Consider the following 18,111-nt stretch of genomic DNA (forward strand, 5'->3'; position numbering starts at 1 on the left):
GTGCCTTCAGCCATCACATCAAAAGCCCAAGTGGAGCCCTGACTCATGCAGAAGTCACACCACCGAGCTCCAGGCCAAGGACACTGCTCTGCAGAACGGGCTGTGCTATCTAATGTGTGCTGGCAGCCTCTTCCATCAAAAGGGAGGGGAAGGTGAGCACAAATCCTTTTATAATTGAACTGCCAAATACATTCAAACTGCCAGACACACCTAGGAATGACAACAAAGGTCACAGAGGAACAAACTCAAGGGTTTGGGTTTCTCAGTGAAGGCTGGGACAAGATAAAAATGCCATAAAGGGAGCGAAGAAGACAATGGAGCAGCAGGGAAGAGTCTCATGTTCCCTGCAAAGGGAGAATGTGCAGAGCAAAAGGAAGGTAAATTCCTGTTTCATTCTGTCTGTGAATTCTCCCTTTACTGACACACTCAGACCTGCATTATCTCAACCTGAGATTTTTCTCCCTATAGCTTGTGCTGGGAGCAGAGGAAATGGAAACAAATCAACACAGAACTAGGAGTCTGCAGGCAGCCTTGCTCCTCTGAACCTGAGGCAGGAATAAAAACAGGCAAAAAAAAATCTTGAGAAAAGGAGGAGAAACTGGGTTCCTCAGGAAGCAATGCAGTGCACTGCAATCAGAGCAGCAACAATGAACCACAGCTCAAATGAACAGCTTGAACAGTTCAAAGTTCAGCTGCTGTGCAAATGTTATCATCTGCTCTGCTTGCCTGCAAACCACCCAGCCCCAGCCCTGGGGGCTCTGCTGTGATTAAGGGGAATGTGTGTTTTCAGTTGTAGTCTTCAAAAAAAGAATCCTCCTGCTCATCACTGCAGAGCCAGAGATGTTATGGGCACATACAAAGAAATACAGAATGTGACCCTTTTTGTCCAGTTCCCAGTCTAATGCCATTCCTTTGCTTTGCCTTCACAGGTACAAAGGGCAGGGAGCTCTCTCTCTCTAGGAATGAATCAATCTTAAGGCACAGGTGAGCAGATTCATTTCAATATTTATTGACCTATAGCTACCAATGTTGATGATCATCAGCACTTCTCAAGAAGTTGCCTACTCATTTAATTAAATTTCAACCAGCATTCATGCCTTGACCTTCAACACGACCCTCTTCTTTAAGAAGAAAACTAAATTTACTAAGTCCTGTAGACTTGAAATGTTTCTAATCCTTTACTATTCAGCTCCTGAAAAGGTGTTAAAGGGTTCACAGGTCCCATGTCAGTATTTGAGTCTGCTCAGCAGAAATGTGAACAATTGCCTGTATTGTTAGGGCCTGGTAACAAAATGCCTTGGAAAAATGGGGCTCCTTCCACAGGCACCCATGGAAATGCAAAGATTCCAGGTCTGGAAGTGCTACAGACTCCTTCCTCCTTCCTGAGAAAACGACAAGGAAGGGCTTCATAATCTTCCAGGCACCACCACTGTGACTCCTGCTGAGCTTGGGTGGGAAAGAAGATGCCAAGTGATTCCAGGCAGTGGAGGTGGTTGATCATGGCTCCTGGGACTGGTGCACAGTGGAGGCAGAGGTGCTGATGAGGTCTTAAGGAAGGCTCTTGCATGCCTCCTGCATCCGGCGCCGTGCCCTCTGGAAGGCCTCTACAACACAGCAGGTGACAGCAAGGCAGAATGCATCAGCCAGCCTCAGGGAAGGGGAGGGATGAGTCTGCCCAGTGAGCATCACCTCTCCTGGAGCACGGGGGGCTCACTTTCTATTCCTAAGTTCCACCATTGCTCTGTGCATAGAGCCAGAGCCTGTGCATCAGCACCACAAACTCTGCTCAGTGCCAGGCAAGACCGGGCAGCCTAGTCTAGGCTTTGCCCTCGCAGAGTGGTTACAGAATCACAGAATGCTTTAGGTTGGGATGGACCTTTAAAGGTCATCTAGTCCAACCCCCCTGCAGTAAGCAGGGACATCTTCAACTAGAGCAGGTTGCTCAGACCCCTGTCCAGCCTGACCTTGAATGTTTCCAGAGACAGAGCATCTACCACCTCTCCAGGCAAGCTGGGACAGAGTTTCTCAATGTAAAAAAAGAGTCTTCTTTGTAACTAAATCTCTCTTTCCATTTAAAAACATCAGCCCTTGTCCTGCCATAACAGGCCTTGCTAGAGGTCTGTCCCCATCTTTCTTACAGGCTTCTTTAAGTACTGAAAAGCTGCTCTAAGGTCTCCCCAGAGCCTTTACTTCTCCAGGCTGAACAACCCCAGCTGTCTCAGCCTGTCCTCACAGCAGAGGGGTTCCAGTCCTCAAGATTGTTATCCCTCCCCCCATCTGCTGACAGCTGATGCCTCCTGAATTTCCAGCTCACATCAGAACATTTAATCTCAGCCATGAGAGCTCATGGCAGGACAACTATCTCCACAGCAATGGATTCTCCTGAATCCCCCTGCCCACTGTAAAAAAAGGGGAGCAAAAGTGAGCAAAAGAACACCACTGAAAGCCTTACCCAAAACATTGTAGACAGAGCTCTGCTGGCTGAAGCCTCCAAGCCGGTCCAGTACACTCTGCATGCGCTGCCTCAGGGCACTGGTTTCCAGAAAGGCTCTGCAGAGAAGGACAGCAGGAGGTCAGGGTTGCCAAACACAGCACAGAAGGTGGAGCTTGTACTCACCTTGTACTCACTTGGACTGCTGCAGGCAGTACAGGCGGAAGGTGACGCTCCCTGTCGTCTCCGTGCGGAACCCAAGGCGGCTCAGACGCTTCCCCTGCACAGGCAGCACCAGTCAGAAACTCAGAGCAAGCACAGCCTGCAGCCTGCTGCTGGTCCTGCTCACACAGCACAGCTCAGAGCAAGCACAGCCTGCAGCCTGCTGCTGGTCCTGCTCACACAGCACAGCTCAGAGCAAGCACAGCCTGCAGCCTGCTGCTGGTCCTGCTCACACAGCACAGCTCAGAGCAAGCACAGCCTGCAGCCTGCTGCTGGTCCTGCTCACAGCACAGCTCAGAGCAAGCACAGCCTGCAGCCTGCTGCTGGTCCTGCTCAGACAGCACAGCTCAGAGCAAGCACAGCCTGCAGCCTGCTGCTGGTCCTGCTCACACAGCACAGCTCAGAGCAAGCACAGCCTGCAGCCTGCTGCTGGTCCTGCTCACACAGCACAGCTCAGAGCAAGCACAGCCTGCAGCCTGCTGCTGGTCCTGCTCACACAGCACAGCTCAGAGCAAGCACAGCCTGCAGCCTGCTGCTGGTCCTGCTCACACAGCACAGCTCAGAGCAAGCACAGCCTGCAGCCTGCTGCTGGTCCTGCTCACACAGCACAGCTCAGAGCAAGCACAGCCTGCAGCCTGCTGCTGGTCCTGCTCACACAGCACAGCTCAGAGCAAGCACAGCCTGCAGCCTGCTGCTGGTCCTGCTCACACAGCACAGCTCAGAGCAAGCACAGCCTGCAGCCTGCTGCTGGTCCTGCTCACACAGCACAGCTCAGAGCAAGCACAGCCTGCAGCCTGCTGCTGGTCCTGCTCACACAGCACAGCTCAGAGCAAGCACAGCCTGCAGCCTGCTGCTGGTCCTGCTCAACAGCACAGCTCAGAGCAAGCACAGCCTGCAGCCTGCTGCTGGTCCTGCTCAGACAGCACAGCTCAGAGCAAGCACAGCCTGCAGCCTGCTGCTGGTCCTGCTCACACAGCACAGCTCAGAGCAAGCACAGCCTGCAGCCTGCTGCTGGTCCTGCTCACACAGCACAGCTCAGAGCAAGCACAGCCTGCAGCCTGCTGCTGGTCCTGCACAGACAGCACAGCTCAGAGCAACCACAGCCTGCAACCTGCTGTTGATCCTGAGGAGATTGAGCATGCCCCACACCAGGAGCCTGCACTCTGGTGGGCACAGCCTCACCCTTCCCTGCTGCATGCAGGAAGTGAGGTCAGAAAGAAGGGGTGGCAGCTCCAGGCTGTGCTGAAGGCAGGCACACTCACAAGCTGATCATGCAGTGCTGCAGGAAGGTTTCAACAACTGCATCAGGGTTTGTTCCCAGACAAGGCAGCTTCTAAGATCAAGGTGCTCATGACATCAGCAAGCACCTCTGCAGCTTTCTTAAGAATGTGGCAGTCCTGCCTGCCTCACACCCATCAGCTCCAGGAGAGAGATTGTTCCAGGCACACCACAGCCACAATTCCTTACCAAGACCCAGGGAGAAGTCTGCAGTTGGTGACAACTGCTGACCTAATGGACAAGTTCTTGACAGGGCCAGCACAGGCAGGGGTAAGGCAAGGCTTTGGTCTGTGTCCACCCAGTTCTCTAGGCTGCACACACCTCAGAAAGCTAAGAGCTCTGCCTCAGTGTTTGCCCACTCCTCTGTTCATGGTCACAAGTCTCACAGAGGACAAATTTCTTTAGTCAGAGGGACAGGACCATCAGCTCATCCTTGTTCAAATCTGGTCCAGGCTGTCCAGACATCTGAAGCCAAAAGCATAATCTACCTTTTCTCAGCAAGAGCAATGCCCTGCAACTGAGCCCACCTTGAAGGTCGAGGGTATCCTGACGTAGGTTAGGTCCTCCAGCTCAGGAGATCCACCAATGAAAAACCTTCTGAGCTCAGCCACGGTTCCCAGCTCCACAGGGCGCCAGGTAGAGATGGTGAGCACATGGACACCTGGACCCAGGACAACAGGACAGCTTAGCAGCTATGACCAACCACAGAGAACAGCATGGTAGATGGATACTTGCTGTCCCAGACCATCGTAGGCTGGAAATGCAACCACTGTATGGTATCTCCATGAGATTTTTTCCCAAGGAGTCAGACTCACAGAGCTGTGGCCAGCACTGGAGGCACCCATGAGGAGCATCTCCTTACTACACATGGGTGTCAGAATAGCTGTGACCCTCAGATTCCATGTGGGACAGAGAAGGCTACTGCTGTTGTAACGATGCTGGGTATGGAGCATCAGCCCAGGGCTTCATCACACAAGATGTTGTGATGGAACCACCAAAGGAGCAAGGACAGCAGCAGATGATGCATCTCAACAAGGCAGAACAGGCAAGATGTCTCATAGAATGGTTTAGGTTGGAAGGGACCTTAGAGATCATCTACTCCAACCTCCTCACCATGGGCAGGGACACCTCTCAACTAGACTTGGCTGCTCAAAGCCGCATCCAGCCTGGCCTTGAACATCCTCAGGGCATCCACAACCTCCCTGGGCAACCCATTCCAGACTCTCACCACCTTCATACTGAAGAACTTCCTAAGATCCAGTCTAACCCTACTCTCCCTCAGCTTCAAACCATTCCCCCTTGTCCTATTTCTAGACACCCTCATGAAAAGTCCCTCTGCAGCCTTCCTGCAGGATGCCTTCAGGTATTGGAAGGCAGCTGTAAGGTCCCCCCAGAGTATTCTCTTCTCTGAACAACCCCAGCTCCCTCAAATCCTACCCTGATGCCCCTTCAGCAGGCAAAGGCAAAGCCTTCCCAGGCCCAGCTGAACCCATCCCCAACTTACCTGCCCAAGTTATGTTTTACCTGGAGATGCTGGCAGCACCAGAGAACCATATCCTTCAACACGGTACCTCTGCCAGGAATCCAGGGACAGGACCTCAAAGTAGAGCACAGGCCATGTAGGGAGACTGTCTGCAAGGAAGGGGAGCAGATCACAGCTTTGTCAGACTATCACAGAGGGGAAAGAAAAGAAAAAACAAACACCTAAATGCCCAACTCCACCAGCAGGAAGGGCTTTCTGTATTTCTCCTACAATGGCTGACCTAGATGGATGGATGATTGTTTTCCCCTGTATAGCTGAACCTTCAGATTTGAGGATGAAAATAGAATTATTGGCAAGATGTTAAAAAGTTGGAGAAATTGTTTTGAGAGCAAGTCCAAACTGGTTCCTTAGATATATCTGAGCAGACAAGACAACCTTTTGGGAATCTAAGGGGTGGGTGTCAGGAGGATGGCACCAGAGTCTTCTCAGTGGTCCCCACTGACAGGACAAGAGGTAACAGGCATAAACTTGACCACAGGAAGACCATCTAAACATGAGAAGGAACTTCTTTAGAGGGTGGCAAAGCACTGGAACAGGCTGCCCAGAAAGGTGGCAGAGTCTCCTTCTCTCCAGGCTTTCAAGGCCCACCTGGACATGTTCCTGTGTGACCTGCTGTAGGTGATCCTGCTCTGGCAGGGGGGTTGGACTCAATGATCTGCAGAGGTCACTTCCAACCCTGCCACTGTGATTCTGTGAACGATCTGATGCCAAACAGGGGAACCTTTTATCCTCCACATTTCCCTGCTATTATTGAGGGATTATTAACTTGGATTCTCCTACAGACCTCCAAGAATTTATTTTTCTCCCCACAGTGAAACAATCTCTTCATGTTTATTCCAGGTTGAAAATTCATCAGTGTTGGTTGAATACTCAAATCCACTGCATACACTGGATCCAAGTGGCCAGGCATGACACAAAGCTGCCCCTAGCAATTGCAATCCAAAGAGCAGTGGGGTTGGTGAGGAAGCAGCAGTAGCATAGTGAAGCAGCAGGAACAGGCAGCAGAGAAACCCAGCTTAAAATAGAGCTGGAAATTTCAAAGTGACATAAACTACACAAAGATTATACAGGTCACTGAGTGTGTCTACAAATGTCAGGCTCAGAGTTGCAGCTGAGTTTAAAAAAAAAAAAAAAAAAGCTGCCTCATTCTTCTGCTGCAGCATCCCAGGGCTTGATGCAGTACACAGAGCACACAGGAATGGCAACACAGAGCAGCAAGGCAGACATGTGGGGACAGACAAGCTAAGATCCAAGGAGTTTTGCAACTGGATAAAGCTGCCCAGAGCCTGGAAGCAGGGCAACATCCATGCAGATTGGATCCACACTGCATTTCTGGGCAGGGCAATGTGTGTGTCCAGAGGTTGTGTGGTGATGGGTGAACATTCCCTGAAGGAGCACCATTTCCCTTTGTTTAAATGTGCCCTTTCTTCAGTGAGGAGAGAGCAACATGCCAGGCATCACGATACCTACACAGTGATCAGCAGATTTCAGAGTAACAAACATACCTTCTGATTCATCTCCTTGGGTGAAAAACATCTCCAAAGTGAAGAGGTAGCAGAAATATGCCACATTCTCCTAGGAAAGGAACAAGAGAGAGATCAGATTCCTGGCCAAGAGACTTCATCACTGGCATTGCAGGAGGCACAGAGAGCAGGGAGAAAAGAATTAACGGTGGAAAAGATGTAATGATGCCCAAACAAGATCAATCACATCCCACTAACAAACCCCTGAGTGCATGATGGACTTGCACACACTCCCAAGTGCCATGTTGATGGAACAGGCTGCTAAAAATAATGAACAAGGGGAAAATGTAACACATCTCAAATGACAATTCAGCCAGCTGCTTAACTACTACAGCAGCACAGTCTTTACAGGACCCAAGCACAGTATCTCAGCAATGGTTTTACTGAAATGTTGCCTGAGAATTGTTTTTGTAATATGCAAACCAGCTCACACTAAAGACAGTTAGAAGTTGGTAAAATTAAGATTTTCTGAGAGGAGCTGGAGACAGCAATGGAGCCAGCTTCCCAAAGAGGAGGAGGGGTTGATCTTGACAAACCAGTTCAGAGCCTGCTTGCATTCATGTGCTGGGCAGGCCAGAACAATGCTTGGGTTAACTGAGCGTTTGAGAACACAAAAATCAAAGCTCCAAAGGCAACTGATCAGCCAGAAGGAAGAAAAAAAGTGAGGTTCCAGAAACTGCTCTGAAGCAGTTCTGTTTGGTCTAGTTTTATCTGCATACAGCAGCACCCTGAAAAATGGCAAAGTAAAACTAGAATGAGGAGAATCCCAAAGGAGCTCTCAAGTCAGGACTTTCACTGAATCTATCTGTAGCTTGTTACACATGTTCCACTTCAGAGAATGCCTCTTCAAACTGCTCTGCAAGTCTGAACATATCCTTACCCAGCCCACAGCCTTGGTGGCACAGGTCTGTGTCACTCCTGAGAGCTGCTGGAATGCAGGGCTTGACCACTCTAGGAGGAATACATGAGGACAGTGGTGAATGTTTTGGGTGAGAGAGATGACTCACAAACCAGAGCAGCTCAAAGGAGACACCAGTCCCAGATGACTGGGATGGCAGATAACATCACCCACACTGAATTTCCCTAGGGCTGTCCCACACAGTCTTGTTCCAGGCAATGGCTGCTCCCCAGAGCACCCTGAACTGTCAATGAAAAGCACCAACTCCACCTTCAGAGAAAAGCAGAACTGTGTCTAAATGTACTGAAGAGCAAAAGTGGTACCTCTTTGGACAAACATTAGGCTACAACCAGAGAGGAAAGGCAGAACCACTGCTTTGGGGGACTGAAACGCGCGGCAGGATGTGCAGGTTAGTGCTGGGAACCTTCTTAATTAGTCAAAATGTAGTATGTTAATGAGAATATGATGGTGAGCACTGCAATCAGACAAGGTCACTGCTGAGATGGACAAGAGTAGGCTATTCTCTGCAGTATAAGTAATGAGCTCTGGGTGGACTGCTGGGCACCACCACCACTGGTTGAGAAGCCAGTGGACCTCTCTGTCTCGCTCTCATTTGGAAGAGACAAGAGGGGAAGATGCTACTTTCTCCCAGACATGAGTTTAGTTCAAGCAATTAAGTTCTGCAATTTTAGCTCTGAAGATCTCTGACTAGATCCCAGCCCCAATATTAAACTTTACTGACTTTCAGCAGAGCTGATCTGATGGACCAGCCAAAGCCTCCTTCATTCCTTCACCTGCTGTGACATGGCTGGAAACATGAATACTTACTGTCAGGCAGCTCCACGAAGAAATGAACATAGAGGTTGTCATACTCATAGCCTTGAGCTGAAACTGAGAAGAAAGAGAGGATGAACTTCTACTGCTTACTTCCACACAAACTCCTCCAGGCTCACTGAGGACTGTTGAGAGAGCCAGCATCAATAACCTTAGCAACAATCCTTTACTTCTGGAAGCTGGGAAAAGCCTGGGTCTTCAAAGTAACACAAGATGACCCTCAGTGAAGATTCCTTCTGTAGTCTAGCCCTGTCTCCACACCACTAATAAGATTAGGGAGATCACACATTTAATTGCTTTCTTGGCTTTAATCTCTCTTAACTTCCCAGTCTGTTCTTTTTTTTCCAGATCTGTAGGTCTTCCTACAACAGCTGCAGATCTGCAGCCTCCAACCTTTAAGTGCCACTCAAGGAGTTAATCCACAAAAACAGGGGAAGCAAGAAGGATTCTAGGGAGAGAATCACCTACTCTGGCCTAGCCTGTGATGCAGGAATCCTTGGACCCTTCTTAGCCTCAGCCATCCCAGCAGACCCAGACTTGCCCCTGCAGTTACTGTTTATAACCAGGACTCACCAATTTCTCCATTCACTAAGAGCCGCAGTGTGCCAGGCAGAGTCTGTAAGAATGAGCAGGTAATGAGGTAAAGAGCTCAATGGTCACTGCTGGAACATCCCTACAGGCTCTCAAGCAGGTTTGTACATCAATGATTCACTCTGCTGGCCAGGCAGGAGTCACAACTTCCCATATCACCTCCCAGAAGTGAACAGTCCCCTCTGGAGAGAGGCTCTCTAAAGAGACCGAATTCCTAGACTGCAGGAGTTTATTATCCTGTCAACCAGTTCCTTCCAGGCTTCAAGAGCAATATGAAATCGTTGTGTTACAATTAAAATGACAGTAAGAAGTGACTTGCAGAAATCACAGTCCTGTTTCTCCTGCAGTGTTCCTGCACTTGCCCAAGGTGGGGGGAGGACAGAGAAGCACAGAATGAGCTGAGACACTCCACTGAGGTACAAGAAAGTGCAACAACTCTCACACTGCCAAACAAAAGACTGCAGTCTGGGTAACTCAGTAAGAAAGGAAACTGCACCTGAGTTTGGGGGTAGGAGGGGCTATTTATGACACATAGATGTGTTTGACATTCAGTAAGTTACAGCAATCACTATCACAAAAGACATAAACCCTCTTCTCCAAGTTCTACAGACAAAGGCCTTCAGACTATGTGTACAGTCTCACAGACTCCAGCTTTCAGCATGTCTGCTGCTGGTCTGATGCAGGACAGACCTCTGCAGGCCCCATACCCATTGCCACCTACCCCTTTTGACCCAATTTTCTGTGGAAGCCACCACAAGGTCAAAGCTGCCAAGGCACCCCCAGAACGAAATGGTCTTTGGAGACAAACAGCAGCCTTGCTAAGTAGGTCAACAGTCTCCAAAGGCAGGAGGGCTCCAGGTCCCTGTTGAGTGCTGCTGGAACTCACCATTTCAAACTCTGTGCCTACAAGACCACTGAGGTACTTCTTGTGCCGACTGTAGAGCTGAAAACAGAACAAGGGGATTAGAAAAAGAGGTATAATGTTCTTTTCTCTCATTGCAATGTAATTGCAGCTGTAATGGATATAACTTAAACTGCTGGCAGGCTCAGCACACAGGGGTTTGAATTGGTATAGCAGAGACAGAGAATATAAGAATCTAAGATGTGTAAGTGCTAAGGCTGCATGGAGCTTCAGAGAAGACCTCATCAAAGGCCATCTAAGGGAAAAAGCAGCTCTGCAGAATCAGAGCTTAAATGTTGTGGTGAAAAAGAGACAGGCATAAATTATTCCAATGAAATCAACAGGTGGGAGATCAGTGTAGTGAAATCACGATTTCCTTATTGACCACAAAAACACTACGGAAAAAACACAAATGAAAAGCTAAAACATTCAGTAACTTTATCAACTGCCACAGCCAAAAAAGGCAATTCAGAAAGTTCAAGATGTAAAATGAGATCCAAATATCCTGAGACCTTACGGGTACCAAGAAAACATTCCATAGTTATACAGGCACTAAGGAAAGGGTCTGCCCACTGCTCAAAAGGGAAGGAAAAATCACTGTCAAGTGACACTAGAAAGGCACAAATTTAGGTGGTTTCTTGCATCAGTTCTCACTACATAGAACACTGGAGTCAGAGGCTCAGAAAAAGCCTCTGCCTAGAGTCAGGAATGGTCAGGGAGTGCTGGAGTTCTCAAATTGCTGGGCATGATGACACTCAATGCCAGTGACATTCATTCTGACAACTTTAGGTGTGTACAGTACTAACAATCCCATCTAGAGGAGGGGCTGAGCTCCCTCTGTCACATCACAGCTGGTTCATATGGTCAGTGGTGGTCCTTACATCTCTCAACATCCGCTGCTCGCGCTCCGCCTCCTCCGGCCGCATTTGCACAGACACATTCTCTATGGTGTATTTCCACACCTCTCGCTTCTCTCCATCCACCTCAATCCTGCAGAGTTCCAAAACACATGGAAAAGATCCCCTGGTAATGCAGAGAATAGGCACAAGCAGCAGCAGCACCCACTGTGCCATCCTGACACTGCAGTCCCCCCCTACCAGCCCTGTCCTTGCTTAATGGCTCCAAAAGGGAGACTTGTGTCCAGATAGGCAAAACCTGTGTCTCAAAGCCCCACACATCACACATACAACAACACCAAGCACAAATACACTATGCTCTTGTCTTAGAAATCTCTGGAATAAAACTCAAAAGTATCCCCCAGTTTCAGTGCTGATCTGCTGCCTGCAAGGTGGTGACCAACCAACCACTCCAGCCCTCTGTACCAGTGCCACTGTACCTGTCCCACTCACCGGTAGGGTCCTTTGGTGCCAGTAAAGTCAGGCTTCACTATGATCACCCCATTGCTGTCCACCTTGATGGTACAAAGAACACGTTCATACTCCCTCTGACCAAGCCTAATGGAAGACACCAAGAAACAGCCTAAATACAGAACACAGACAGCCTCTTGCTCTGGCACAGCACAGCTGGTAAAGGCACATGGGGGTACAGAAGGGAACAGACACACCCACACTTTCCTACAATAGTTTAAGAAGTCTTGGAGGGACACACTCAGTCACCTGCCAGCTGAGGGAAGGGACAGAAACAGCAGCCCACGTTACTGAGCTCTTGGAATTGTCTCCCCTTAACTAATGAAAGAAACAAGAGTTTTGAGTAAGGAGAGGAGATGGGTTTCCTGCTGGGAAACTAAGAGCACTTCAGGATTTTACTTACTTCCCGTAAGGTCCCAAGTCCCCCATGATGTACATGGTCTGGACAGGAGTGTTAATTACATGATTGTTCTTTATAAACTCTTCTGAGGGTTCCCAGGTGATGATTTTTGACTTCAGAGAACTGGTTTCTCTGCCAACAACAGAACAGTACAAGTCACAGCTGAACCTCAGCAGCCCATGAGGTCCCCACAGCCTAGACTCAAACTGCAAGGTTCCAAGAGTGACAGAACTCAAGACACTGACTTACACAAACCAGAATGTCCTGCAGCTGGGGCACCAGCAGCAGAAAAGATGTGTTAGCAAGCTCTGAGACCAAATCTGCACTCACATTGGCTTACGGTCTTGTCTTCTCCTCCTCACATTGGCCATCCTCTCTGCCAGGTATGATGGCACCTCGTGATCTGAGTCAGTTAACTTCTGGCAATGCTGGAAGAGAGAAACAGACAGCAACTAGATTAACTATACCAGGACATGCTCCTCAAACACAGCTCCACTCCTGGAGAAGAGAACAGGTATATATGAAGCCCCCACACAAGGACAAACTGCTAAAAGACTGTAGGCTACCTACAAAGCAATGCTGCAAAGCCAAGTCCCTCCAAGCCTTTTGAAACAGGGAGATCTCATCCCAGCTCTGGGGTGCTGCGGGAAGCTGCTTTGCAAGAAGTTTCATGTTCTCCTGCACACAGGATATCTGGCTTGCTTATGCATGGTCAAGAACTGACAAACATTCCCTCTGCAGAAGGCCTGGTGGTTCTGACAGACACTGCTGTACAGATGGTGTGTGACACAGAGCTGGTACCTCCTCCAGGTTGGTGAATCGGTCATGATCGGTGTAGGTGAAGATGCGACAGTTCTTCCGACCTCCTGCCTTCTCCAGTTTCAGGATGTCCTCATGGTACTGCCGGTCCAGGGGAGTCTGGCAGGCTGATGCATTTTGGTACAGATCTACCTCAAACTGAAGGGAAAGCACAAAAGCTGCCTTTCACCACTGCTATCAGACCCACAAACACTTTCAGCTGACGATTCCAAAGCCACAAGAGACAGATGAGATCCTTTGGAAACCCTGATCCTGGCTCAATATGAGTGACCAGGTGGCCAAGGCGGCCAAGAGCATCCTGGCCTGGATCAGGAATAGCACGGCCAGGAGAACTAGAGAAGTGATCATCCCCCTGTACTGCTCACACCTTGAATACCAGGTTCAGTTTTGGGGCCCTCAGTAGGACTTGAAGGTGCTGGAGTGTATTCAAAGAAGTGCAAGGAAGCTGGTAAAGGGTCAGGAGAACAACTCTTGTGAGGAGCAGCTGAGGGAACTGAGGTTGTTTAGCCTGGAGAAAATGAGGTTCAGTGGAGACCTTCTTGCTCTCTACAACTACCTGAAAGGATGCTGCAGTAATGTCAGGTTGGTCTCCTCTTCCTATTAACAAATGATAGGGCAAGAGGAAACAGCTTCAAGTTGCACCAGGTGAGGTTTAGTTTGGACATTAGGAAAAAATGTCTTCCCCAAAAGGGTTGTTAAGCCCTAACAGGCTGCCCAGGGAAGTTGTGGAGTCCCCATCCCTGGAGGGGTTTAAAAGCCGTGGAGACGTGGTGGAGAGGCACATGGTTTAGCGGTGACCTGGCAGTGCTGGGTTTACTGTTGGACTTAAAGGCCTCCTCCAACCAAAATGATTCTGTGATGCTCGGTAAACAACCCAACTCCAGCGTAGTTCCAACACTGCTCAGGCATGTGGCAGCCAACAGCTGCCACCAACGCCCAGCTGGAGCAGCTGGGGGACAGCAGCTCACCCCAAACACGATACTCCACAGGGCGGCACAACGAGGAGAATCTCCCCCAAGCCCTGGCCCATCCCCGCTCCTCTCACACCCACCTGGCTGAAAAGCTTCTCCTGCCACCCCACCTCGGCCTCCTCTTCCACCTCGCCCGAGGGCCGCCGGGCCCGCTCGGTCAGCCCCAGGAGCTCGGAGCGGCGCGGGCCGGCGAGCAGCAGCGGGGCCTGAGGCAGGAGGGGTCCCGCTGACGTGACGCGCTGGATGCGGACCCTAGGGGCAAAGAAGGAAGGAGGGAAAGAGAGGGAGCGTCACGGCGGGCCTGCGGGAGCCGGGGCGGGCGGGCCGGGGGCGGCGCTCACCGGAGGCGCAGGTTGCGCACGGGGTCGCGGGAGCGATAAACGGCAGCGCTCGCACCCGAGCTCCAGCGCGACTCCGCCATAGCCCAGCCGCCGCCCGCCTCACCATGGAGACGAGCACGGCGCCCCCCGCCGGCCGGAGGGAGTCCGCCGCCCGAACCCGCTCCGCCCCCGGGAGCTTGCCGGTCACCACGGGGCCTCGTTGGGCCTGGGATGGCTTTTCGCCTCCGGTCCCCACTGCGGGAGCACCGGCTGGGCGCGACACGGTGGCTTCCTCAGCACGCAGTCCCCCAGCCTCCACCTGAGGGGGGATGTCTCTCGCATCCTTCCGTGTGAGGGTGTGAAGGCCTCGGGGGAGTGTCTGCCTGCCCCCTGTGTGAGAGGGGCTCCCTCACGTCCTTCCACGTGGAGCCCCCCCCGAGCAAAGTCTCCCCATCCAAACAGCCCCATGGTGATAATGAGGGGAAGGACCTTACCCTGGTGCTCCAAACACCACAATTCCCCCAGTACTGTGGTGCCCAACACCAGGGGCCTGGGCCAAAACCTGTGAGAAGCCAGCTGTGAACCTGCTTCTTTCTCCACCCTTATTCCCAAGCCCTTTCCTCATCTTAATCAACATTTGACAACAGGGGAAGGACATCCTCATGGAGACCACCACCACCACCATGCTCACACGGGGGCCTTGCTCCTGAGTGGGATGAGTTTGTTCCTTCACAGGCAGGGCAGGCTGGCAGCCTCTGTCCTCCCTGCACTGTATCTCAAATGGCCATTTTGCTGTCCGTTTCCTGGTGCCACAGGTTCTGCTGCATTGCTGACCCTTCCTGAAGAGCCTTGTGGAAACATTCGGGTGATCCATATAAACCATAATCCATAGAAATCTTGGCTGGAAGAGGTTTCTTTGGGATCCCGTATTCTTCCTTCTTGTGCAACATCTTGGCTTCTCTGGTCCCCTCCCTGGAACCTGCCACACGATGGACTCCATCCCTCCCAACAACCTGGTTGCCCCCCTGTGATCCTCTCTGAGGTCACTGCCCATGATGTTGGTGTGCCCAACAGCTCTGCAACCACCTCAACCTCTGAAGGGTCCCCTTGCATGGAGTGCTCCCTTCCTTACCCCTCCTGGGATGCTGGACTGGGAATTGCTTCCCCACTGCTACTCTGGGAATGTTTTGGTCCAGACCAGTTTAAATATTACAGGAGGATGAAGTCACTTTTAAGTGGCATCACTGCTGCAGTGAGGTGTTATGTGCCATGTTCAACTGGCAGAATAACAACCTGAAGTGTAAAAGCTGGTAGGATTTGGATCTTCCTCCATCTCAGACCATTAGCTGTGGGGGAAATTCCTTGGTGGTTCTTGCAGGTGTTGCAAGGCTCTTGCATTTTCAGATCTGGAACACTGGCTGACACAAACACCAGAGAATCCCAAACCAGGACAAGCCATTTATTGCAGGAAAACAGAAAGCTGAAACAATTGCACAAGAATCACAGTGAGATATATTTTTAACCTGAGAAAATCGGACATTATCATGTCATTATTCCTTCAGCTTCAAAAAAAAAAAAAATCTAATATCAGAGTAAGCAATAACAGGAACTATGTTACCAGACAAACATTGGCAAAGCTCTGGCAGCAAGCAGTTGGCATCTGAGACAGAAAGATATAATTATGGGGTAGAATCTCAACAGCATTTTGCAAAATCAGAGTTTGAGGAGCCATACTGCTTATGTCAAATTTGACACGACAGTATGAATCGGGCTGTCAGCATACAAGCCATATTGCAACTGCTTTTTGACTTCCAATCGTCCCAGTTAGAATGAAGAAATCTTGGTGACCCACCCTAGTATCTAAACAGCTTGAGAGGATGCAAATGTGAGCAGCTATCAGGAGCACAAGAGGGGAGCATCAAATGAGGAACCTCAACAGGCTGGAGAAACGGGCTGCCAAGAATGTCATGAAATGTAACAAGGAAAATTGCAAAATCCTGCCCCTGAGGAGGAACAACCCCAGGCATCAGTGTATGCTGGAGGCTGACTGACTGGGAAGCAGCTCTGCAAAGAAGGCTGCTGAGGATCCTGGTGGACACCAAGTTGAATTTGAGCTAGCAAAGTGCCCTTGCAGCAAAAAAGACTACTGATATCCTGGGCTGTTGCCAGCAAATTGAAGTAGGTGATCCTTCTCCTCTATTCAGTACTGGTAAGGCCACAACTGGAACACTGTCTTGCTCTGGGCTCCCCAGTACAAGACAGACGTGGACATACTGGAGAGAGTAAAACTGAGGGCCATGAAGATGATGAAGGGATTGGAGCATCTCTCCTGTGAGGAAAGTCTGAGAGAGCTGGTATGGCTCAGCCTGGAGAAGAGGAAGCTCAGGAGGATCTCATCAGTGTGTATCAATATCCTAAGAGAAGATGCCAAGAGGACAGATCCAGGCTGTCCAGTGGTCCCCTGTGACAGGACCAGAGGCCACAGGCATAAATGCAAACACAGGAAGTTCCTTCAGAGCATTAGGAAGAAGCTTTTTGCTGTGGGAGTGACTGAGCATTGGCATAGGATGCCCACAGCAGTTGTGGAGATACTCAAAAGCCACCTGACCATGACACTGGGCAGCCTAGGTATCCCTGCTTGATCAGGGGGTTAGAGGAGATGATGTCCAGAAGTCCCTTCCCACCTCAACCGTTCTGTGATCCTGCACTGTCTCTTCCAGGAAGCACATTTCTGCTTCCCTTCATGCCAGCACTAGCACTTGCACAACTGTGTGACAAGGTGGAGCTCACCAAAGCTAAAGACTTAAAATAAAACCTCACCCCTGGGCTTCCACTTAAAATAAAACCTCACCCCTGAGGTTCCCAACTCACTCCACTGTTGCACACCCAAGGTTGCTTCTGAGAGGTTTGGGACTGTCCTGCTGGGGACAGAACTGCCCTCCATAGGCAGAAACCTGCATTTAGGATCATTCAATGTGACCACAACACCACAGCCCCATTCCCAGCAGAGATGAAGACAGTCACCACCACTCTCAAAAGCAAGCTGTGGCTCTGTCTTTTTAGATAAGGAAAGAGATGATTTGGCTGAAAACTGACAAAAATCTCCCCACCTTTGAAAAAAAGCAGAGTGTAGATATTTGCACCAGCAGGGATGTAAATAAGGATGGTCCCTGCTGTGTCTCCTACCAGTGGTCCCACACTGGGAGTGCTGAACCAGCTCAGAATATGGGAGTACAAATCTCCAACTGTTTGCAATTGTTGACTTCTTTCTGCAAATGCCATTTTTAGCAGTTTGTTCTCTCCAGGTGGCAATATCCCTTAATTAAAATCATTTTTATGACATCCTACATGCCTACACATGATGAACTACATATATAGGAGATCTCTGAAGTTGCATTTTTAAATGACTTCATATTTTTTTTGCAGAAAGGCCATTAAAAAAAATCAAAACAAAACATTTTTAAGGCTGCTTTGTAATATCACTAATTGAAAGATGAATGAAGCCTTCCAGCATCCCTAGCCCTGGGTAAGAGCAAACTACCGCTCTCTTAAGAATGCAAAATCTTTGTGATATAGCACATGGAGTTTGGTGTTGGCTCTGGATGCCAGGCAGAGCAAAAGATTGTGAGAGATCTCCTCTTCTGCAGGGACAGGGTGGATGCCAAACACAATCCTCCTCTCTAGGCCCGAGAAGCGTCGGATGCTGTCGATAACAACGACATCATCTAAAACACTCCTTGCTTCACCAAGGACCAACCTCACCCTGCTCTTCCTCTTTTGTCTGTCTGCCTCACATCGTTCCTCCAGCATCTTCCTGAACTCCTTGGCTGCCTCATGAGTACTGCACAAGACTGCAATATCTTTCATGGCATAGCCTTGCTGGATGTAGCTGCGGCATGTCCTGCTCACATATTTTGACATTTCAGTTGTGTCCATATTTTTGCATGTTATGTAGTACCCTGGCAGGGAATGGGCACATTCAGCCTCTTCAAACAACTTTTCCAGCACCCCAT

General features: G+C 49.9%; 1 protein-coding gene across 1 annotated transcript; it reads right to left on the minus strand.

The window, feature by feature from the left end:
- Positions 1 to 1,548: 1,548 nt before the first annotated feature.
- MKS1 (MKS transition zone complex subunit 1) lies at positions 1,549 to 14,199 on the minus strand. Its single transcript, XM_054394223.1, has 17 exons — positions 14,120 to 14,199; positions 13,859 to 14,030; positions 12,790 to 12,945; positions 12,319 to 12,416; positions 11,992 to 12,120; positions 11,571 to 11,675; positions 11,103 to 11,211; positions 10,207 to 10,263; positions 9,303 to 9,345; positions 8,724 to 8,786; positions 7,878 to 7,948; positions 6,980 to 7,049; positions 5,456 to 5,563; positions 4,459 to 4,592; positions 2,629 to 2,711; positions 2,453 to 2,550; positions 1,549 to 1,604 (listed from the first exon to the last, which is right to left on the minus strand). Exons 1-17 carry the CDS (start codon positions 14,197 to 14,199, stop codon positions 1,549 to 1,551), a joined length of 1,632 nt encoding a protein of 543 aa, XP_054250198.1.
- Positions 14,200 to 18,111: the final 3,912 nt, after the last annotated feature.

This window comes from Indicator indicator, chromosome 30 (genome assembly GCF_027791375.1).
Source record: "Indicator indicator isolate 239-I01 chromosome 30, UM_Iind_1.1, whole genome shotgun sequence".
In the NCBI taxonomy this organism is placed as follows: domain Eukaryota; kingdom Metazoa; phylum Chordata; class Aves; order Piciformes; family Indicatoridae; genus Indicator; species Indicator indicator.